General features: G+C 43.8%; 1 protein-coding gene across 6 annotated transcripts; it reads right to left on the bottom strand.

Annotated features, from left to right (window-relative positions):
- Positions 1-168: 168 nt before the first annotated feature.
- On the bottom strand, positions 169-23,294 carry LOC108591038 (protein SET). Of its 6 annotated transcripts, none has more exons than XM_078373932.1 (4): positions 23,084-23,294; positions 14,501-14,572; positions 8,800-9,555; positions 169-2,227 (listed from the first exon to the last, which is right to left on the bottom strand). In XM_078373932.1, exon 4 carries the CDS (start codon positions 1,928-1,930, stop codon positions 1,055-1,057), a length of 876 nt encoding a protein of 291 aa, XP_078230058.1. In that variant the 5' UTR covers positions 1,931-2,227; positions 8,800-9,555; positions 14,501-14,572; positions 23,084-23,294; the 3' UTR covers positions 169-1,054. The 6 variants fall into 6 exon arrangements, with proteins under 6 accessions (XP_078230058.1, XP_035159176.1, XP_054113041.1 ...); XM_035303285.3 differs by having other exon boundaries at positions 8,800-8,882; XM_054257066.2 differs by lacking the exon at positions 8,800-9,555.
- Between the last annotated feature and the right edge of the window lie 86 nt (positions 23,295-23,380).

Here is a 23,380-nt window from a genome sequence, read left to right as displayed (position 1 = left end):
AAGCCTTTCTTGACATCCCATGCCTTGTTTGGGTAGCGCTTTCATGGCATACTAACACTTATCAAAGCATTTGTTATCTATTACTTACATGGTGATTGACATTTAGCAATCCTTCAGTAAATATCTGTTGAATCAATTCTAGACACTGCATTTCTCTTTCCCATGCACTTTCTTTTTTTGTGTGTGTGTACACATTTAGTTTTATTGTAACAAAGCAACTTGTACACTTTTAACTTTTAAAACTGAGCATCATCTTTCCTTTCCAGTGAAACAAAAAGAAAATTTAAAAATAAACAGGAACAAAATTACAATAGAGAATGTCAATTCCAAATAAGATCCTACAGGTTCTGCTGATTCTCCCATTGAGTGGCAGGGCTCAAAGTCATCATTAGGAGAGAATTTATTTTAAAAGTGTCATCTTAAACTGCAAGGATGTCTGTCAAATGTCACAATTAAACATGCCAAAGGAGAAGCCATGTTGTCAAAATGCCCACTTACCCCACCCAAACATCTCAAACCCACCCTTTGCTGACCTTCTATAACCCCATTTTTTTAAGTTTTTTTTTTCTTTTTTTTTTAAACAAGAGAAAGTAGACAGATACATGTTGGTAAATGCTAACTGTCCATATTCACATAGAGACACAGTGTACTCTCTGAGCTCAATATACAGAGAAAGGAGGAAAAAAGCTAGAATTCTATGCACTACTACACAGGGGCCTAGCACCCTCCAGCTTCCAGCAGAGCGAAGGGAGCAGGTTTTTCTTTTATCCCACAGAGCTCGGTGGTATTGATTCCATACAGTTTTTGTTAAGACAGGAAGGGATACAAATGAATTTCAAACAGAAAGGGGTAGAGACTCTTTTCCCATTGTATCCTGCTCAAGATATTTCCCCCCAAAATAAGTTGAGAACCATGGTGTAGAGAAAAGAGACCTCAAAAACAGGGTGACTGAGCACAAGAGGGAAGGAAAAAAAAAAAAAAAAAAGACTGCAACTTGCTCCCAGGGACTGGAGAAAATTTAAAAAAAGGAAGGTTGGAATCCATCAGTGTTCTATTAGTCATCTTCTCCTTCATCCTCCTCTCTTTCCTCCCCTTCATTATCATCTTCATCTTCTTTGCCTTCATCCTCATCCCCTTCTTCATCAATGTCTTCTAATCCTTCTTCCTCTTCATCATCATCATCATCATCTTCTTCTCCTTCTCCTTCTTCATCATCCATATCAGGAACCAAGTAGTATTGTAATGGGTTTGGCCAAATATCATCTTTGATGACCTCTCCTAATTCATCAGCACCTGCATCAGAATGGTCAGTAAACCAGGTAAAGAAGCTCTCTGGTTCCTCATGCTGCCTCTTCCTGCTGGCTTTATTCTGCGTTTGACTTGAACGTTTCGTCAAATCCTTTCCAGATTTCCATTTGATTTCAGTGGACTTTGAAGATGGATCACCACTCTCATTCAGATGAAATTCTTTGGAGAGAACTTTATTTTCAAAGTAAGGATTTTCATCAAAATAAAAATCTATTCTGTAACCTGATTTAATATCTTCAAATTCTGTCACTTCAACTCTGGTCAAATAATGCAGTGCTTCTTCGTCCTCCTCCCCAAGCAGTGCAGACACTTGTGGATGGTTGACAAATGTTGTTACCCAAAAATTTGGGATTTTGGCGATCAATTCTGACCTCTTCTGAAAAAATGGTTGGCGGAGTTTGTTATATTTCTGTTCTACTTTCAAAATCTCCTCACTGGCTTGTTCATTAAGTCTGTCTATTTCATTTTGTACTTCATCAATGTGTTCAATTGCTTCTTGCTGTTCTTTTTCTCCCTTCTTCGGCAAGCCTGCAGAGGCCGATGTCTCATCCAGTCCCTGAGCAGGAGGTGGTCTTGGTTTCTTCTTTTGAGGCGGGAAAGGAGACTGGCGTTTGGGGGCCATGCTGCTGGGGAAGTCCGAGAACCGGAGCACAAGTCTTCTTGCTCGTCCGGAAGCAGGCAGAACACTCTCCCATGCACTTTCTACATGTGGTTTCTTATTTCTGTTCTAGACAGAACATCATGACTGCTACATCCACATTTCCTTCCTAAGGAAAACTTTCCAACCCACAGCCTCTGTTGAAGAGACAGTCCCAAGGTAGCCATAGTTATGTCCCTTTTGCCTTAGCTTACTGGACCAGAATTGGCATCTGATGCAATGGTGGATAACCCAGAATCTGGTCAGCAACTTCCAACATATCTGGCAATTAAAAAGGAGTAAGTTGATTAGATGCTGTCTCTCTTTTTAAAAATTTACTATTTTTAAAATATATGTGAGATGGGGGTCTCACTATACTGCCCAGGTTGGTCTCAAAGCCCTGGGCTCAAGGAATCCTCCCCACCTTGGCCTCCCAAAGTGTTGGGATTACAGGAATGAGCCACTGCACCTGGCCCAGATTCTCTCTCTTTATTTATTTATTTACCTTTATTTATTTATTTATTTTTTTGAGACAGAGTCTCACTCTGGAGTACAGTGATGCGATCTTGGCTCACTGTAACCTCCACCTCCCGGGTTCAGGCAATTCTCCTGCCTCAGCCTCTCGAGTAGCTGGGATTACAGGCGCTTGCCACCATGCCCAGCTTATATTTTGTATTTTTAGTAGAGATGGGGTTTCACCACCTTGGCCAGGATGGTCTTGATCTCTTGACCTTGTGATCCGCTGCTTCCGCCTCCCAAAGTGCTGGGATTACAGGCGTGCGCCACCGTGCCCAGCTTTATTTATTTATTTTCATTTTTATTTGAGACAGAGACTTCCTCTGTTGCCCAGGCTGGAGTTCAGCCATACGATCTCAGCTCACTGCAATGTCTGCCTCCTGGGTTCAAGTGATTCTGCTGCCTTAGCCTCCTGAGTAGCTGGGATTACAGGCACGTGCCACCACACCTGGCAAATTTTCATATTTTTAGTAGAGACAGGGTTTCACTATATTGGTTAGGCTGGTCTAAAACTCCTGACTTTGTGATCGGCCTACCTCGGCTTCCCAAAGTACTGGGATTACTGCACTTGGCCTATTTATTTATTTTATTTTATTATTATTTTTTGAGATGGAGTCTCATTCTGTCATTCAAGCTGGAGTGCAGTGGTGCAATCTCAGATCATTGCAACCTCCGCCTCCCGGATTCAAGTGATTCTCCTGCCTCAGCCTCCTGAGTAGCTGGGACTACAGGTGCCCATCACCATGCCTGGCTAATTTTTTGTATTTTTAGTAGAGATGGTGTTTCACCATATTAGCCAGGATGGTCTCGATCTCCTGACTTGGTGATTCACCCACCTCAGCCTCCCAAAGTGCTGGGATTACAGGTGTGAGCCACCAAGTCTGGTCTATTTATTTATTTATTTTGAGATGACGTTTTGCTCTTGTCACCCAGGCTGGAGTGCAATGGTGCAGTCTTGGCTTGCTGCAACCTTCACTTCCTGTGTTCAAGCAATTCTCCTGCCTCAGCTTTTCCAGTAGCTGGGATTGTAGGCTCACACCACCACACTAGAATAATTTTTGTATTTTTAGTAGAGATGGGGTTTCACCATGTGGGCCAGGCTGGTCTCCTACTCCTGACCTCAGGTGATCCCCCTGCCCTCGCCTCCTAAAATGCTGGGATTATAGGCATGAGCCACTGCACCCAGCCTCTCTTACTCTTTAAAATTTGAGTTAGCAAAAGAAGAGAATACAGCATTTTTTTTTTTTTGAGACATGGTCTCACTCCATCACCCAAGCTCTAGTGCAATGGCACAATTTTGGTTCACTGCAACCCCCTCTGCCTCCCAGGTTCAAGCAATTCTCCTGCCTTAGGCTCCCGAGTAGTTGAGATTGCAGGCAGCTGCTACCACACCCGGCTAATTTTAATTTTTGTACTTTTAGTAGAGATGAGGTTTCACCATGTGTGCCAGGCTGTTCTACTAATTCCTGACCTCAAGTGATTCACCTACCTCGGCCTCCCAAAGTGCTGGGATTACAGGTATGAGCCACCGAACCCGGCCCGAGAATGCAACTTCGAATGAGAAGAACAAAACCTAAAATGATACCTAAAGAAAGCTATTAATATTAAGATAAATTCACAGCCCTGAGGAATCAAGAAAAGCTACAAGGAAGTAGAAACTATGAGGTAGAGAACATTCGTCTGAAGGGCAAAATAAGGAGTCAATCAGTACTGGTTGAAGAGGCCTTGCCAGGAGGAAAATAGCTAAGTCATGCTAATGACTGAACATCAGAGTGAAAATATTAAAAATGTCATCTCTTGCACTTCTGGGTTCTTAGTTTTCCTGAGTTTCTGTGACATAGATCTTTAAAATAAAATTGTCGAACTAAATGGAGCAAGTTATTATATGCCACCCAGAGTTCCTAACTAATATACCATTTCTCTGTTTTAGGAAAACCCAGTCATCCTTTAAGGTTAAATTTCTAGCTCCCTCCTCTGTTTTCTCTCTTCATTTGGAGAAGTACTTGTCACATTAGCTACATTATTGGTTTGTCTCTCTCCACCCGGAGAGTATCAGACTGTGAACTCTTTGAGGTTATCTTGTCTGTGTTTCCCAGCAGCATACTGTGTCTAACAGTATACTTGATATATAACAGATGCTCAGCATATAAAACCAGCTACTGTTCTAAGTACTTTATAGATTTCATTTAATCTTCCCCAAAACCGTCTGAAGTAGATACTCGTATTTTCCTCATTTTACAGATGGAGAAAGTGAGGCACAGAGAAAGGTTTATGAAAAGTTGCAAAGATTCAATCCAGGAAATTTGGCTCCAGAGTCCCAGCGCTTAAATACTATACAGCCTGAACTAAAGGGGAATGAGGACAGGGAATACTAGTTAATATGAATATTTGAGCACTTCTATAAAAGTACTTTCACACATATTATATGAGGCCATCAAGAGTTCCTTCTTTGTTGGAAACTAGCCAGCAGTTCTATCCCTGAAATACCAAATACCCAGATTCTTCATACAGGCATAGAAAAATGAAAATAAGTAAAGAGCACATGCAGACTTATTTTGTAAAAAAAAAATATCCATGGACTCTTATTTTGTAAATTCCATGGACACCTGCTAGGTGAGTTTGATTTATAGGCAAATGTCTAAAGAAATAAATGTATTAGAGTATGAAAACCTTTCATCTGGGGCAAAGCAGCCACTTTCTCAGCTATTCTAAGAACTGAGTCCCTCCCTAAAGCCAACATTTGAGGGTATATATGTGGGGTGGTAGGGAGGGTGGATATAGTGCTGATTCCATTTTGTATTATTGTTTTGAAAGGAGTCTGGCTTTAGGAAGCTCTTGCAGATGCCTTTATTGGCAGTGTCAACCATTTCTTTTGAGTTGCCATGGCACCCAAAAGCCAAAGTTGGGGGGTTGTTTATTAGTGAATGATTAGGAGCCAAATAAAAAGGAAAGTTCTTCTTAGTGCCGGGCGCGGTGGCTCAAGCCTATAATCCCAGCACTTTGGGAGGCTGAGGTGGGTGGATCACGAGGTCAAGAGATTGAGACCATCCTGGTCAATATGGTGAAACCCCATCTCTACTAAAAATACAAAAAATTAGCTGGGCATGGTGGTGTGTGCCTGTAGTCCCAGCTACTCAGGAGGCTGAGGCAGGAGAATTGCCTGAACCCAGGAGGTGGAGGTTGCAGTGAGCCGAGATCGCGCCATTGCACTCCAGTCTGGGTAACAAGAGTGAAACTCCATCTCAAAAAAAAAAAAAAAAAAAAGGAAAGTTCTTCAAGGGAAGGCTGGAGTTGTTCGGGGAGTAGAGTGAGCTGGGTGTTTAAGTATTGGTATAGGGTTAATCCAGATACCTCTTGGCATGATTCATATACAAGCAACAAAGACTAGAACAGGAAGGCTACCTAGGAGCTTCCTAGCATGGTTTCTTCTTCCCAATTGCCTATGTCTAAGAGAGATCTGAGTAAATGACCAGGGGAGAGGTCTGAAGCTGGCAACTGTTCAGCACTGAAAATGTTCTTAAGTATTAATGGTGCCCTGTAGGGACAGGAAGAGTCTTTGGGCTCCTCAGAAAGTGAGGGAACAACAGGAGCTGCCTGTACCTGAATAAAATTCACCAGGGAGGTGAGGGAGATTTCTGTTTGGGATGAATTCTTGGTGACACAGCCATATGGCTTTTGCTGACTGCCATCCTCCAGACAGTATACTCTTTTGGGGGAGCAGCTAAAGTGTATAGAGGATTGTGCTTTCCTCACTGTTATCTTTAATCCCTCCCCCATCATTAGCTGGAACTCTTAAATGAAGACTCAAGGTGCCCCAATCTATCCTTCCAGCCTGAATTCCTGCCCAAGATCTTGGGTCCTTCTTCCCTTTCCCCAAGCCACTTCCCCACATCTCTGATTTTTCTCCCTAGAGTAGGAGGATCCAGGGGACCACAGCTGACTCTGCCAGGCACAGAGGGTTGAGTCATCCTGCAGGCATCAGAGCTGTTAGCAACAGCTCTGCTGATCTGTATGCAGCTCCAACTCCCTCTCCAGTTCAGAGTTTCGGAGCCGTCTTGTTCAAAAGTAAAGAACAGAACACAGATGGCTGGTAACAGGATCCCACAGGGGCCTCCTTTCCTACTGAGCCCATCCTGCTAATCCTTTTACAGAAGACAAAATAAATGGTGAGTGGAGAGAAAAAAAAAAAAAAAAAAAGAATATTAGCTTCTGCACTGTTCTGCAGGTCCTGCTGGAAGGTCTCTAGTAACAACCCCAAGCTACTCACTAAATTTCCCAGGCATATTTCTTTCCTGATCCTTCTTTCTCTTCATCCACTTCATTTCCCTTCCAATCTCCCATTCTCCAAACAAATTCCCTTTTCTCTGTACCATCTTCGAATCTGATGGAGTATTTTGCCCGAATGCCTTCTATTTGTGCCAGACAATTCTCATCCATATGTGTATAGAAAAATCAAAAGTACTGGAAGTTCAGAGTGGCTGATTTTATCAACTTCATCTCTTGGGAGATCCCCATAGTTCCTTCTCTTATTCTGAGGTAGCACTGTGCATTATAAAGAACACAGACTTTACGTCGGGGCCGAGGCTCACACCTGGAATCTCAGCACTTTTGGAGGCGGAGGCAGGTGGATCACTTGAGGACAGGAGTTTGAGACCAGCCTGGCCAACATAGCAAAACCCCATCTCTATTAAAAATACAAAAAATTAACTGGGCATGGTGGTACATGCTTGTAATCCCAGCTACTCAGGAGACTGAGGCACGAGAATCACTTGAGCTCAGGAGGCAGAGGTTGCAGTGAGCTGAGATAGTGCCACCACTCCCCAGCCTGGGTGACACAGCAAGACCTGAACTCTGTGCTAAAAGATACATAAACGAATAAATAATAAGTTAAAAATTCTACTCCGCCATTTACTAAATGTGTGAGGTTGGGCAATTTACTTAATCTCTCTCAACTCCAGGTACGGCATCTGATGATATTCATCCTAGCATCTACTTTGCCATTTGGCTTACAGATTAGACAGAAGTAAAACATACTTTCTGGAAAATAATAGGTCCCCAATAAATATTAATTCTCTCTCTTTCACCCCTGTTGCTATAAGTGCCAGGTCCCCGTTTTCAAGAACTGAAAGAAAAAAAATCTCCCACTAAGAAAGTTAGCATTCATGCTCAATTGCTGCTGATACAATTGAGGAGAGAGTGGGAAGTGTGGGTGAGTTTTGCAAGACTAGAAGTCTTTGTAAAAACTAGAATGTGAATACACTAATGTTGGTTTTCCCCAGTTTGGGGATTCTTGGTGGAGAGCACTGGTTTCCTCATGCTGCTGCTGCAGCATAGTTAATACTAATTTATTTTCCTTAGAAAACAAGATGGTGGCCAGGCCCGGTGGCTCATGCCTGTAATCCCAGCACTTTGGGAGGCTGAGGCGGGCAGATCATCTAAGGTCAGGAGTTTGAGACCAGTCTGACCAACATGGAGAAACCCCATCTCTACTAAAAAAAATACAAAATTAGCCCAGCATGGTGGCACATACCTGTAATCCCAGCTACTCATGAGGCTGAGGCAGGAGGATTATTTTAACCTGGGAGGCAGAGGTTGAGGTGAGCCATTGAACTCCAGCCTGGGCAACAAAAGCAAAACTCCATTTCGAAAAATAAACAAATGAAAAAACCGAAAACAAGATGCTGGAGCTGGGCATACAGTGGCTCATGCCTGTAATCCTAGCACTTTGGGAGGCCGAGGCAGGTGGACTGCCTGAGCTCAGGAGTTGGAGACCAGCCTGGCAACATGGTGAAACCCTGTCTCTACTAAGATACAAAAAAATATTAGCCGGCGTGGTGATGGGTGCTTGTAATCCCAGCCACTGGGAAGGCCAAGACAGGAGAATTGCTTGAACCCGGGAGGCAGAGGTTGCAGTGAGCCAAGATGGCGATATTTGCACTTCAGCCTGGGCGACAGAGTGAGAGACTCCATCTCAAAAATAAAAAATAAAAAAATAAGGGCCAGGCGCAGTGGCTCACGCCTGTAATCCCAGCACTTTGGGAGGCCGAGGTGGGTGGATCATGAGGTCAAGAGATTGAGACCATCCTGATCAACAAGGTGAAACCCCGTCTCTACTAAAAATACAAACATTAGCTGGGCATGGTGGTGCGCGCCTGTAGTCCCAGCTACTCGGGAGGCTGAGGCAGGAGAATTGCTTGAACCCAGAAGGCGGAGGCTGCAGTGAGCCGAGATCGTGCCATTGCACTCCAGTCTGGGTAACAACAGTGAAACTCCGTCTCAAAAATAAATAAATAAATAAGATGCTTGTTTGCTGATTATAGCTTTAGGTAAGTTCTTACCCGTTTCTGGGCTTCACTAGAACAAAAGATCACTTTTCTTCTTCACTGCAGGAAATGAGGAGGACTGGAGAATTGGTTGAAGTCTGTGTAAATTCCAAGAGAAAAGTTAAGTACAGGATGGTATTATCCTTGGCATGGAGAATCCCGGAAGTGTTTTTGTACAATCAGGTCAAATGCCATTGTTCAGTTTATATGATTACCAACGACTCAGCTGATACAGAGTTATGGTTTGACATGGTTCCTTTGTTCCAGATGATAAACATGTGTAATGTCAATTATACTAATGTGTTTTGTTCTAGTCGAAACAAGAAGGAGGCTGATGATGAGGCTGGGACATCATACTTCATTCTCTCTGACCCGGCTCACTCTGACAACACGTTTTTCCTGTCTCTCTTTGTAACTGGTAATTAGGTTCTCAGCTGAGCTGTCAGGAATCTTGATAGGTTTCCCAGGCAGTCACCATCTGACAATTTACAACTTTGGGCTTTTCACAACTGGCATGTTCCCTTCCAGGGAATGAAAGTTTCTCAATCCTATATTCCTCCTATCATTCAAAGAGTCTGATCTGAGAGAAATGCTAGGGTTCTCAGTGCATTATCTAATTCCAAAGCAGACTGTTGGGTCTCTTGGCAGTGACGGGGAAAACCTCTGTATTCATGTGTATCCTGAGCAAAAAGGGCTGCCTCTATAGTTTGATAATGGAGTGAAAGTCATCAAATCCAGAAGCGGCACAGGAGTATGGGAATTTAACATAGCCTTTCAAAAGGAAAGGAAAAAATAGTAAAAATTAGTAGAGTTGTTTTTCTTTCTTTTCTTTTTAAAAAAAGAGGTGGGGGGCCGGGTGCAGTGGCTCACGCCTGTAATCCCAGCACTTTGGGAGGCTGAGGCAGATGGATCACTTGAGGTCAGGAGTTCAAGACTAGCCTGGCCAACATGACAAAAACCCATCTCTATTTAGAAAATACAAAAATTAGCTTTGTGCAGTGGTGAATACCTGTAATCTCAGCTACTAGGGAGGCTGAGTAGAAGAATGGCAGAGGTTCCAGTGAGCCAAGGCCACACCCATGCACTCCAGCCTGGGTGACAAGAGTGAAACTCTGTCTCAAAAAAAGAAAAAAAGAAAGAATTTTTTAAAATTTTGTAAAGGTGTGATAATGATACTGTGGTTATGTTACAATAACAGTCTTTGTTACAGATACATACTGAAGTATATACAGGTGAAATGTTACAATGATTTACAAGAAGTTTATTTAAAAAACCTCCAGAGGCCTGGGTGAGGTGGCTCACACCTGTAATCCCAGCACTTTGGAAGGCTGAGGTGGGGAGATCACCTGAGTTCAGGAGTTCGAGACCAGCCTAGCCAACATGGTAAAACCCTGTCTCCACTAAAAATATAAAGAAAACTTGCCGGGCATGGTGGCTCATGCCTGTAATCCAAGCACTTTGGAGGCCAAGGTGGGCAGATCACTTGAAGTCGGGAGTTCAAAACCAGCCTTACCAACATGGTGAAACCCTATCTTAAAAAAAGAAAAGAAAACTTAATTGAGCCTGCTCTACTAAAGATACAAAAAAATTGGCTGGCATGTAAAATGCAAAAAAAATTAGCATGCCTGTAATCCCAGCTACTTGGTTTTTTTTTTTTTTTTTTGAGATGGAGTTTCGCTGTTGTTACCCAGACTGGAGTGCAATGGCACAATCTCGGCTCACCGCAACCTCCGCCTTCTGGGTTCAAGCAATTCTCCTGCCTCAGCCTCCCGAGTAGCTGGGACTACAGGCACGCACCACCATGCCCAGCTAATTTTTGTATTTTTAGTAGAGACGGGGTTTCACCATGTTGACCAGGATGGTCTTGATCTCTTGACCTCGTGATCCACCTGCCTCGGCCTCCCAAAGTGCTGGGATTATAGGCGTGAGCCACCGCGCCCGGCTAATCCCAGCTACTTGGGAGGTGGAGGCAGGAAAATTGCTTGAACCCGGGAGTCAGAGACTGCAGTGAGCCTAGATCATGCCACCATGACCAGCTAATTTTTGTATTTTTAGTACAGATGGAGTTTCTCCATGTTGGTCAGGCTAATCTCAAACTCCTGACCTCAGGTGATCCGCCTGCCTTGGCACACCAGCCTGGGCAACAGAGTGAAGCTAGCTAATGGACATGTGGAAGTTTATTATCTATTGCACTCCTTTTGAATATGTTTGGAATTTTCCATAAAATAATTTTAAAAAATACTAGGGAAAGCCTGAATATCTTTCCACTCCCAAATATATGAAATAACTAGAAGAGAACATTTTTGCTATAACAATTTCAGGAGAAGAGATCGGGATCGGAAGGAGCATCTTTTAAGGGGTAAATGAAGGAAGAGGACCCTGCCACGACAGGAAGATGGAAGGAAATCTGGTTTTGAGTGGTGTTGAAACACCCAAGGAGAAACACAGTTTCAAGATGGAAGGAGTGTCAATATGTCAAATATTGCAGATGACAGGAAGAAAATTATTAAATGACTTCACTGGACATTGCAACCAGGAAGTCAGTCTTGACCTTGGCAAGAGCAATTTCAGTGGAGGTGGGAAGACAGACAACTTGGAATTCCAAGAAGCTTGGCTGCAGACAGGAGAGATAATTTTTCTTTTCTCCCCAAAGAGGAATAAACTAGGTTTTTGTTTGTTTGTTTGTTTTTAGACAGAGTTTCACTCTTGTTGCCCAGGCTGGAGCGCAATGGTGTGATCTTGGCTCACTGCAACTTCCGCCTCCCAGTTTCAAGTGATTCTCCTGGCTTAGCCTCCCCAGTAGCTGGGATTACAGGCACGTGCCATCACACCTGGCTACTTTTGTATTTTTAGTAGAGACAGAGTTTCACTATATTGGTCAGGGTGGTCTGGAACTCTCGACCTCATGTGATCCACCCGCCTCGGCCTCCCAAAGTGCTGGGATTACAGGTGTGAGCCACTGCGCCTGGCCCAGGCATGTTTTTAGTGCTGAGGGGGAGTTGCCATTTGACAGTAGTTGACAATATAGGTGAAAAGAGGAATGACCAACTCAAAAAGCAAGGAACCTTACTACAAGTGGTAGTATCAAGAACAAATAATATACATATCCCACTGAAGCAGATAGCTTGCTTTTCTGATCCTAACCAGTTTAATCTTTTTTTTTTTTGAGTCTGTCTCTATTGCCAGGCTGAAGTACAGTGGCACAATCTCTGCTCATAGTAACCTCCACCTCCCCAGTTCAAGCATTTCCCCTGTCTCAGCCTCCCAAGTAGCTGGGACTACAGGCATGTGCCAAGATGCCCAGCTAATTTGTTTTTTTTTGAGACGGAGTTTCGCTCTTGTTACCCAGGCTGGAGTGCAATGGCACAATCTCGGCTCACCGCAACCTCCACCTCCTGGGTTCAGGCAATTCTCCTGCCTCAGCTTCCTGAGTAGCTGGGATTACAGGCACGCACCACCATGCCCAGCTAATTTTTTTGTATTTTTAATAGAGACGGGGTTTCACCATGTTAACCAGGATGGTCTCGATCTCTTGACTTCATGATCCACCTGCCTCGGCCTCCCAAAGTGCTGGGATTACAGGCGTGATCCATCGTGCCCAGCCTAATTTTTATATTTTTTAGTAGAGACAGGGTTTCTCCATGTTGGTCAGGCTGGTCTCAAACTCCTGACCTCAAGTGATCTGCCTGCCTCAGCCTCCCAAAATGCTGGGATTATAAACCCGAACCACCATGTCCAGACCTGGATCTTACATTTACCTTTTTAGACCCCAGTTTTCTAATTACAATAGACTACAGTAATCTGTAGTATCCTTTTTAGTTCAAAAATCTATAATTGGCCAGGTGCAATAGCTCACACCTGTAATCCCAGCATTTTGGGAGGTGGAGGTGGGTAGACTACTTGAGGTCAGAAGTTTGAGACCAGCCTGGCTAACATGGTGAAACTCGATCTCTACTAAAAATACAAAAATTATCCAGGCATAGTGGTGGACACCTGTAATCCCAGCTACATGGGAGGCTGAGGCAAGAGAATCATTTGAACCTGGGAGGTGGAGGTTGCAGTGAGTCGAGATTGTGCCACTGTACTCCAGCCTGTACAACAAGAGCAAAATTCCATCACACACATACATACACACATCAATGGATAACACAAATAATACATGCAGAATTCTGAAGTATGTGTATGTGTGAATATTTAGAATCAGAAAAAGAAAACTCTTCTTTGGGTATTCTACCAGACTCCTGCTAACATTTGAAGGGGAGAATTCATTGCTCATGGTGATATCTTCATCCAACATTAGCTAGTATGTCTACTTAGCAATCCCATTGTTACTACTTATAGAAACTTATATTTCCTCACAATAGGAGGCAAAAACCAATAAAGTTGAGTATATGAGAGGGTATTTGTTGAGAAGGGTATATCTTAGAATTCTCAGCTCACTTTTAATTTTTTTTTTTTTTTTGAGACAGGGTTTTACTCCTGTCCCCCAGACTAGAGTGCAGTGGCATAATCCTGGCTCACCGCAACCTCTGCCTCCCGGGCTCAAGCAATCCTCCCACTTCAGCTTCCCAAGTGGCTGGGACTACAGGTGCACACTACCACACCTGGCTAATTTATATATTTTTTGTAGAGATGGGTTTTAGCCATGTTGCCCAGGCTGGTCTTGAACTGCTGGACTCAAGTGACCCACCCACCTCAGCCTCTCAAAGTGCTGGGATTACAGGTGTGAGCCTCCACACCCTGCTGGAATTCCAAGTTTAGAAAATAGGAATTTGGGAGGCCAAGATGGGAGGATGGCTTAAACCCAGGAGTTTGAGGCTGCATTGAACTATGATTGTGTCATTGTACTCCAGCCCCAGAAACAGAGAGAGACCCTGACTCCTCTTTAAAAAAAAAAAAAAAAAGTCAAGCATGATGGCTCATGCCTACAAACCTAGCACTTTGGGAGGCCAAGGCTGGAGGATTGCCTGAGCTGGGAGTTTGAGACCAGCCTGGGCAACATATTGAGACCTTGTCTCTTCAAAACATTAAAAATTAGCCAGGCATGATGGGATGTGCCTATAGTCGCAGCTACTCCGGAGGCCAAGGTGGGAGGATTGCTTGAACCAGGGCAGTTGAGGCTACAGTGAGCTGTGATTGTGCCACTGCACTTCAGCCCGGGTGACAGAGTAAGACCCTGTCTCACAAAAAAAATTAAATTAAATTACCCAAGCACAGTGGCTCATACCTGTAGTCCCAGTTACTTGTGTGGCAGAGGCAGGAGGATTGCTTAGCCCAGGAGTTCAAGGCTTCAGTGACCTCTAATTACCACTGCACTCTAGCCTGGGCAACAGAGCAAGTCCCTGTCTCAGGCAAAAAAAAAAAAAAAAAAAAAAAAAAGAAAGAAAGAAAGAAAAAAAAGAAACTAGAGGAGAGGTACTCCACGGCACAGATAATCATCAAATAAGTAAATGAATATGTCACTGGAAGCCCTTTCAGTGTATCCTGGAATGTTATCAGTGTGTCCATAAATTTTCTGTTTAGGTGACCAGCCTGGCCAACATGGTGAAACCCTGCCTCTACTAAAAATACAAAAATCAGCTGGGTGTGGTGGCACATGACTGTAATCCCAGCTACTTGGGAGACTGAAGCATGAGATTCTCTGGACAACATGGCAAAACCCCATCTCTACAAAAAGTATAAAAATTAGCCAGGCAAAAAGTAGCCAGGTGTTTACCTGTGGTCCCAGCTACTTTGGAGGCAGAGGTGGGAAGATCACTTGAGCCAGGGAGGTCAGCAGAGTGAGAGCCTATTTCAAAAAAATTACAGTAAAATATACATAACATGTACCATTTTATCACCTTTGAGAATCAAAACAAAACAAAACAATTTTACCATTTTAACCATTTTTTAAGTATATAGTTCAGTGGCATTAAGTATATTCACATTATTGGTCAATGATCACCACAGTCTATTTCCAGAACTTTTTTCATCTTCCAAAACTGAAACTCTGAGCCCATTAAACAACTCCTGTTTCTCTCATACCCCAGCTCTGGTAAACATCTAACCACCATTCTTTTCTTCTTTCTTTCTTTTTTTTTTTTTAGACAGGGTCTCACTTTGTTGCCCAGGCTGGAGTGAAGGTGGCTCACTGCAACCTCTGCCTCCTGGGTTCAAGCGATTCTCCTGCCTCCCGCCTCAGCCACCTGAGTGGCTAGGATTACAGGAGCGTGCCATAACTCTCAGCTAATTTTTTTTTTTTTCCTTTTTGTGGAGAATGGGATCTTGCTATATTGCTCAGGCAGGTCTCGAAGTTCTAGGCTCAAGGTATCTTCCTGCCTCTGCCTCTCTAAAAGCTGGGATTACAGGGGTGAGTCACCACGCCCAGCCACTCCTGGCAAATTTTTACATTTTTAGTAGAGGTGGAGTTTTGCCATATTGGCCAGGCTGGTCTTGAACTCCTGACCTCAAGTGATCTGCCTTGTCTCAGCCTCCCAAAGTGCTAGGATTACAGATGTGAGCCACCACACCTGGCCTTCTACTTTCTACGTCTATGAATTCAACCACTTCAGGTACCTCTTATAAGTAGAATCACACAGTATTTGTCCTTTTGTGACTCACTAACTTCAGTTAGCATAACATATTCAGAGTTCATCTAGGTTGTAGCATGTGTCAGAATTCCCTTTCTTTTTAAAGGCCAAGTAATATTCACCTAACCCTTACTTAACAGGAAAAAATAACATAATGAAACCAATTTGTATTTTGAAACCTTGTAATAAAATGACATTGAATGAAACAATGTTATTCCAGGACCTGTTGTATGTCATTTTGCTGAAAGTTGCAGTTTCCAAGGAAGTACTATAGACAACATTGAGAGCTCAGTGTATACATCACATTTTATTTATCCCCTCCTCTACTGTTGGACACTTGAGCTACTTCCACCTTTTGGCTATTGTGAATAATGGTGCTGTGAACATGGGTGCACAAATATCTGTTGAGTCCCTGCTTTCTAGTTTTGGGGGTTGAGTTTTTTATTTTATTTTATTTTATTGTTTTTGAGACACAGTCTTGCTCTGTCACCCAGGCTGGAGTGCAGTGGCACAATCATGGCTCACTGCATCCTCACCTACTGGACTCAACTGATCTTCCCACCTCAGCCTTCCTAGTAGCTGAGTTTACAGGTGCACTCCACCACGCCTGGCTAATTCTTATATTTTTTGTGGAGATGGTTTTGTCATGTTGCCCATGACAAACTCCTGGGCTCAAGGCCTTCCAGAGTGCTGGGATTATAGGCATGAGCCACTGTGCCTGCCTGTGGGCTTTTAAAACAAAACAGAAAAGCAGGCTTGGTGCTGTGGCTCACACCTATAATTCTAGCACTTTGGGAGGCTGAGGTGGGAGGATTGCTTGAGGCCAGGAGACCAATCTGGCCAATATAGCAAGATCATGTCTCTATTTTTTTTTTTGGAGACAGAGTCTCACTCTGCACCCAGGCTGGAGTGCAGTGGCATGATCTCAGCTCCCTGCAACCTCTGCCTCCTGGGTTCAAGCAGTTCTCCTGCCTAGCCTCCCAAGTAGCTAGGACTACAGGCACACACTGCCATACCCCACTAATTTTTTTTTTTTTTTTTGTATTTTAGTAGAGATGTGGTTTCACTGTGTTGCCCAGGCTGGTCTCGAACTCCTGAGCTCAGGCAATCTGCCTGCCTCGGCCTCCCAAGGTACTGGGATTATAGACGTGAGTCACTGCCCCTGGCCTTTCTTTTTTGAGACAGAGTCTTGGTCTGCTGCCTATCTCACTCAAACATTTCCACAGAAGGATGCCTGATAGAAGTGTGGTTTTACAGGCTGGAAAATAAAAGCTGATCATGTACAGAGTTGCTTCTTGAGCTCTACATTCTCATATAATGGGATCCATTTTGTGAAAATCTTTTAAAAATGCCAATTCTTTTAAAATGCCTGCACATGGAGGCAGCAGATTCTTCCATTTTAACCCATAAGAATAGATAAATATTGGGCCAAGGTACCCAACAGTTGGTAGAATACAATTCAATATGAGAAAGTCCTGACCTAAAAACCTTTTGAGTATCAAGTGTCTATCAGATAAGCAGCTGCAGCAAGCCATTAATAAGTTAAAGCAGCCACCTCAGAGTCCAAAAGAAATCCAGCCCTGAAGAAATAAAGCAGTGGATGGAAAAGCAGTATAGTACAGCGGTGGTTAAAAACATTGACTTTGGCCGGGTGCGGTGGCGCATGCCTGTAAATCTCAGCTACTCAGGAGGCAGAGGTATGAGAATTGCTTGAACCCAGTAGGCTGAAGTTGCAGTGAGCTGAGATTGTACCACTTCACTCCAGCCTAGGCAACATGATGAGACTCCGTCTCAAAAAAAAAAAAAAAAGACATTGACTCTGGAGTTCCACCTCCATTACTTACTAATGTCATTGTCTACCTTTTGTGTCATTCTCATAACCAAGCTGAGGATTCCTTTCTTCATCTGTAAAATGGGGTTAAAATTACCTTCTTCAGAGGGTTGTGTGAAGATTAAGTAGGTAAGATTAGATAACATGTAAGGTGCTTAGCACCATGTCTAGTCCATGGAAATGTGTTTGTTTGTTTGTTTGAGACGGAGTTTCATTTTTGTTGCATAGGCCGGAGTGCAGTGGCTCCATCTTGGCTCACTGCAACCTCCACCTCCTGGGTTCAAGTGACTCTCCTGCCTCAGCCTCCCGAATAGTTGGGATTACAGGCATGCACCACCATGACCAGCTAATTTTTGTATTTTTAGTAGAGACAGGGGGTTCTCCATGTTGGCCAGGCTGGTCTCGAACTCCCAACCTCAGGTAATCTACCCACCTCGGCCTCCTGAAGTGCTGGGACTACAGGTGTGAGCCACCATGCCTGACTGGAAAATGTTTTAAAGTGTTAGCTATTAGTGTATATGTGTAAGGAGGTAAATATTCATCCCACTGTTCTGACACTACCCTCTGGCAGGCATCCCATGATCAGTGCATCACGATTATGATTGTCTGAGACATCTGTGACTGTGGGAAGGGTTGGGCAGCATGTTTGTGGACTGAGAGGTTTTGGAATGTATCTTTAGGACCAATTGGTGATTTTGTTATGCCCTTTGCTTTGGCTGACATCTACCAGGATTTTTAAAAATGCACATGAATTCTTAACAGATTTCTGCCACACAGCATATGAAACACAAACAGCTGGCAATCAAAACATAAAATAAGTTAATATTTTATTGGCTTGGACTTTTCTTTAGGTTTCCTCTTTGGACTTTTCTTTACTAAAGGTAAGTAATTGACTAGAAAGAAGTCTTGGGGCCAGGTGCAGTGGCTCATGCATGTAATCCCAGGACTTTAGCAAGCCAAGGCAGGAGGATTGCTTACAGCTAGAGTTCAAGACCCACCTGGGCAACACAGCAAGACCCTGTCTCTACAAGAAATAAAAATAAAAATAAAAAAAATTAGCTGGGTATGGGTGTGTGTGACTGTAAGTCCCAGCTACTTGGGAGGCTAAAGCTGGAGAATCCCTTGCGCTTAGGAGTTCAAAGCTACAGTGAGCTATGATCCACACTGTACTTCAGCCTGAGTGACAGAGCAAGACCCTGTCTTAAAGAAAAAAAAAGAAAGTCTTGTGGTTGAAAGTGACAATTCAAATCAGCTTAAGGGTGGAAAAAAAAACATATATTAGGCTCTGTAACTGAAAAATCAGTGCTGCAGAAGCTTAAAGAGTTTTGTTAAGTGTTTTACTCTGTCTCCCCTTTTTCTGTCTCTCCACACACCACACCCAGCTCCCAATCCCTAGGCATTTTCCTCTATGGATTAGGTTTTGTTATAAAGTTGTACGTCCATATTGGGGTAGGAGGTTCAGCTGGTGAACTGGGGACTCGAGTATTGGCTGCTGCCACCTAGTTTAATACATCCCAACACTGAATGCTGCCATTGATACTGTCTACACACAGGAAATGAACCAGGGAAATTTCTAATATGTTTTAATCAAATGCTTCCTTTGGCTAGGCACAGTGGTTCATGCCTGTATTCCTAACCCTTTGGGAAGCCAAGGCGGGCAGATCATTTGAAGTCAGGAGTTCAAGACAAGCCTAACCAACATGGCAAAACCCCTTCTCCATTAAAAATATTAAAATTAGCTCTGCATGGTGGTGCATCCCTGTAATCCCAACTATCAGGAGGCTGAGGCATGAGAATTGCTTGAACCCGGGAGGCAAAGGTTGTGGTGAACCAAGATCATGCCACCGCACTCCAGTTTGGGCAATAGAGTGAGACTCTGTCTCAAAAAAAAAAAAAAATTCAAATGCTTCCTTTTCTGATATGTTGTATTATACTCATTAGAGACAGTGAGTGTCTCAAAGTTCAGGTTTTAGACAACCACTTAAGCTTGCCTGTGGTGACCTTTCCTGCATAACCTGCTCTCTCCTACCCACTGCCCAGAAACTGCTGAAGAGGGGACAGAGGTCTGGCCTGGTTATCAAATGGTGCTATGTAAATGGTTATCATGAAACTTGTCCTTTATTTCTCCTCTTTATAAATTTACTCCCCACAAAAATGTTAGAATATTGAAATGTAGAATTTGAAGGCATTTGAGACTTTGTGAGGTTGAGCAGATCAGAACTTGGAGGAGCTTATGAACCATAGACATGCTTTATAAGCAATTTAAGCAGGCTTCACATAGATCATACTGAGGAAAGCTTGGATCTTGGTAGTTTATTTTATGCAACAGTGGGATCCTGGATGAGGGAGATGGGGTCTGTGTGGGAGGAACTTCTGTAGACGGTCTAGATTTACACCATCCCAGTTTATGACCCCACAGGCAAAGCAAAGCTTCTCTCTCACACATACCAGTATATAAAATCCAAATAAACATCTCTGTGTGGTCCAGCTTGGTCTCTGTGTCATGTGCCCTTCCCTGCCCTAGTTGCTTCACCAAGGGGTGAGATATTTTGGTTGCCCATGCTGTGATGGTGCCCACCTGTAGCAAGAAGCCCAGAGTGGCAGCCCCACAAAAGCTTCACAGAACAATGGAGAGGAAACTTCTCTAAGAACTATAGAGTACTGTTTTTTTTGTTTGTTTGTTTGTTTTAAGTCAGGATCTCGCTTTGCCAACCAGGCTTGAGTGCAGTGGCATAAATAGGGTTCACTGCAGCCTCCACCTCCCAGACTCAATGATCCTTCCATCTCAGCCTCCTAGTAGCTGGGACTATAGATGCACACCAGCACACCCTGTTAATTTTTGTAATTTTTGTAGCAGCAGATTTTCCCCATGTTGACCAAACTGGTGTCAAATTCCTGAGCTCAAGCAATCCCCCCACCATGGCTTCCCAAAGTCTTGGGATTACAAGTGTGAACCACTTGGCCACAGGGAACTTTTGCCAGATGAGGGAGAAATTCTGGACAGACAAGAACCACAGATGTTCACTACCAGTGGAATAGAACCGTACTGAGGGTACCTGATAAGGTTTTCGTGGGGATGCTAGCTAGAGTAGAATGTATTAGTACTTATGGTCAGGTGAAAGAAAGCAGCTATCACCTGGATACAAAAGAACTTTCATATCCACACCACTTTTGATCTTCACTATAAGTCTGAGACATGGGTAGAGCATATTCATTTTATAGTATATACTTTTGAAAGTCAAGAGACACAGAGAAGCGTAGCAGAAAACACATCGTAGACTGGGCGTGGTGGCTCAAGCCTGTAATCCCAGCACTTTGGGAGGCCGAGGTGGGTGGATCACGAGGTCAAGAGATCGAGACCAACCTGGTCAACATGGTGAAACCCCATCTCTATTAAAAATAAAAAAAATTAGCTGGGCATGGTGGCGTGTGCCTGTAATCCCAGCTACTCAGGAGGCTGAGGCAGGAGAATTGCCAGAACCCAGGAGGCGGAGGTTGCGGTGAGCTGAGATCGCGCCATTGCACTCCAGCCTGGGTAACAAGAGCAAAACTCTGTCTCAAAAAAACAAAAAATAAAAAACATCGTTTACATGACAGGACCAGGTATAACTCTAGTATGTACATCACTTTGGGAAGCAGGTGACTTCCAGAAACTCTTAGAACCTTAGACAATCCTGGCCGGGTGCAGTGGCTCATGCCTATAATCCCAGCACTTTGGGAGGTGGGCGGATCATGAGGTCAAGAGATCAAGACCATCCTGACCAACATGGGGAAACCCCATCTCTACTAAAAAACGCAAAAATTATCTGGGCGTGGTGGTGTGTGCCTGTAATGCCAGCTACTCAGGAGGCTGAGGCAGGAGAATCACTTGAACCCAGGAGGTAGAGGTTGCAGTGAGCCGAGATCTCACCAGCATACACCAGCCTGGCGACAGAGTGAGACTCTGTCTCAAAAAAAAGAGAACGTTAGACAATCCTGAAAACATCTAACATGGGTAAGAATCCAGAAATTCCCGTCGGCCAGGCACATAGGGCCAAAGTGACAGCAACTTTCAGAGGACTCTAGCATGTGTGTACATCTTTCCTTAGAGTTCTTGATCACACTAACCTTTGCAGTAGCTGTTCTTCCATATACTCCAGGCAAACAGCTTTCATTCACTCACTTTTCTCAATATTTCCCACTCCTAACCCAATTTCTGACACATAGCAGAAAATGTTTGCAGAATTATTGAACTGATAGCAAACATTTGTTGAATGTCATTAGATACATTATGCTAAGTTTGTGGACATAGATATAAATAAGACAAACATCCATATGCTTGTGGAGATCATAACCTGGTGGGAAAGGCTAACAACAGTTCTGTGTGAGGACTATTTGGTTGCAAACAACGGAGCATCAGACCCAATGTAGCTTCAGAAACACAGGAATGTTTTGGTACACACATGCTAAAAAGTCAGGATTAGGATTGACTTCAGTTAGTTCCAGAGCTTCAGTGATCTGTTTTTATCTTGAGAATGTGTTTTCCACTAATTGCCTTTGTTCTGGGGCTTCAAAGCAAAAGGCAACAGCAATTTCAGTCCTTATATTCTCTCAAGGTAATAGAATGCAGCAGCTCTGAGAATTACTTAAACCTGGGAGGTGGAGGTTGCAATGAGCCGAGATCATGACACTTCACTCCAACCTGGGTGACAGAGTGAGACTCCATCTCAAAACAAAAAGAAAAACAAGAATATAGTGGCTCAGGGTAAAATCTGAGTTTGACAACTGGCTTTACCACAAACTGGCTATAAGAACTTTGACAACTTGCCAGGGATGGTGGCTCATGTCTGTAATCCTAGCACTTTGGGAGGCTGAGGTGGGTGGATCACCTAAGGTAAGGTAGGGAGTTCGAGACCAACCTGACCAACATGACCTCATCTCTACCAAAAATGCAAAAAATTAGCTGGGTGTGGTGGCGCATCCCTGTAATCTCAGCTACTCGGGAGGCTGAGGCAGGAGAATCGCTTGAACCTGGGAGGCAGAGGTTGTGTGGTAAGCCAAGATCATGCCATTGCACTCCAGCTTGGGCAACAAGAGCAAATCTCCATCTCAAAAAAAAGAACTTTGACAAGTTAAAATTCTCTGTGCCTCAGCTCAGTTCCACTATTTCTTTCTTTTTTTCCTTTTTTTTTTTTTTTTTTTGAGACAGAGTCTCACTCTGTTGCCCAGGCTGGAGTGCAATGGTGTGATCTTGGCTCACAGCAACCTCTGCCTCCCGAGTTCAAGCGATTCTCCTGCCTCAGCTTCCCGAGTAGCTGGGATTACAGGCATGTACCATCACGCCCGGCTAATTTTTTTGTATTTTTAGTAGAGATGGGGTTTCACCATGTTGGTCAGGCTGGTCTCAAACTCCTGACCTCGTGATCCGCCACCTTAGCCTCTCAAAGTGCTGGGATTACAGGCTTGAGCCACCGTGCCCGGCCAGAACCACGATTTTTTTTTTTTTATAACTGCACTTTGGGTACACTTTTAGGTTTGTGAATAAGTACTGAAGGGATGTTCCCCCAAAAAAAAATTTTTTTTGAGATGAAAGAATATAAACTTTACTTCTCTGCATAGAACTCTTCCGTTTGTTTGCTGCTCTTGTTCCAAAACTTACCATTTCTCAACCTGCTAAACTACCACAGTTACTTTTCAAGAAGTTTTATCTCTTTTCTACCATCACCAATATATAGAGTGGCTTAGATTTGTATTTCCAAGTCTTACTGTCATTCCAAAAATTACTATAAACTATTAGAATCTCAAAAACTCAACTGCATATTGATTATGCTGCCCAGTGTACCTCTGAATTCCACGGGGGAGGGCGTGGCGAACCAAGCTGTGTAGGAATGGGATATTTCACACTACAGGGCAAACTTACCAGCAGCGGGCGGATGCTTTGGGGGTGGGAAGAGGGAAGGAAAGGGAGTGCAAATAAGCTCTTCTTCTTCAGATCTCCGTGGTGAAATGAATGCACCTGACGCCCGCGTGGCAATTAGAAGCTCCGCGAACTCAGTGAGGCCATGCTGGACAGAGGCCGGGACTCCGGGTCCCCCAGACGACTCCGCCCGTAGCAAGCGTTGCGCGCTCCTGTGAGGGCGCGCGCGCATGTAGTCGTGTCTCGCGCAGGGTCGGGCCTGTCAGGCAGGAAATCTCGCGAGATCGGAGACGAGGGATG

The sequence above is a fragment of the Callithrix jacchus genome, chromosome 5 (genome assembly GCF_049354715.1).
Source record: "Callithrix jacchus isolate 240 chromosome 5, calJac240_pri, whole genome shotgun sequence".
NCBI lineage: Eukaryota > Metazoa > Chordata > Mammalia > Primates > Cebidae > Callithrix > Callithrix jacchus.
Note: the sequence above shows the minus strand (reverse complement) of the source record. Positions and strands in the feature narration are given on the sequence as shown.

What these genes read in the sequence shown, in the direction of transcription:
- LOC108591038 (XM_078373932.1), bottom strand. Translation starts at nt 1,930, where the DNA reads ATGGCCCCCAAACGCCAGTCTCCTTTCCCGCCTCAAAAGAAGAAACCA.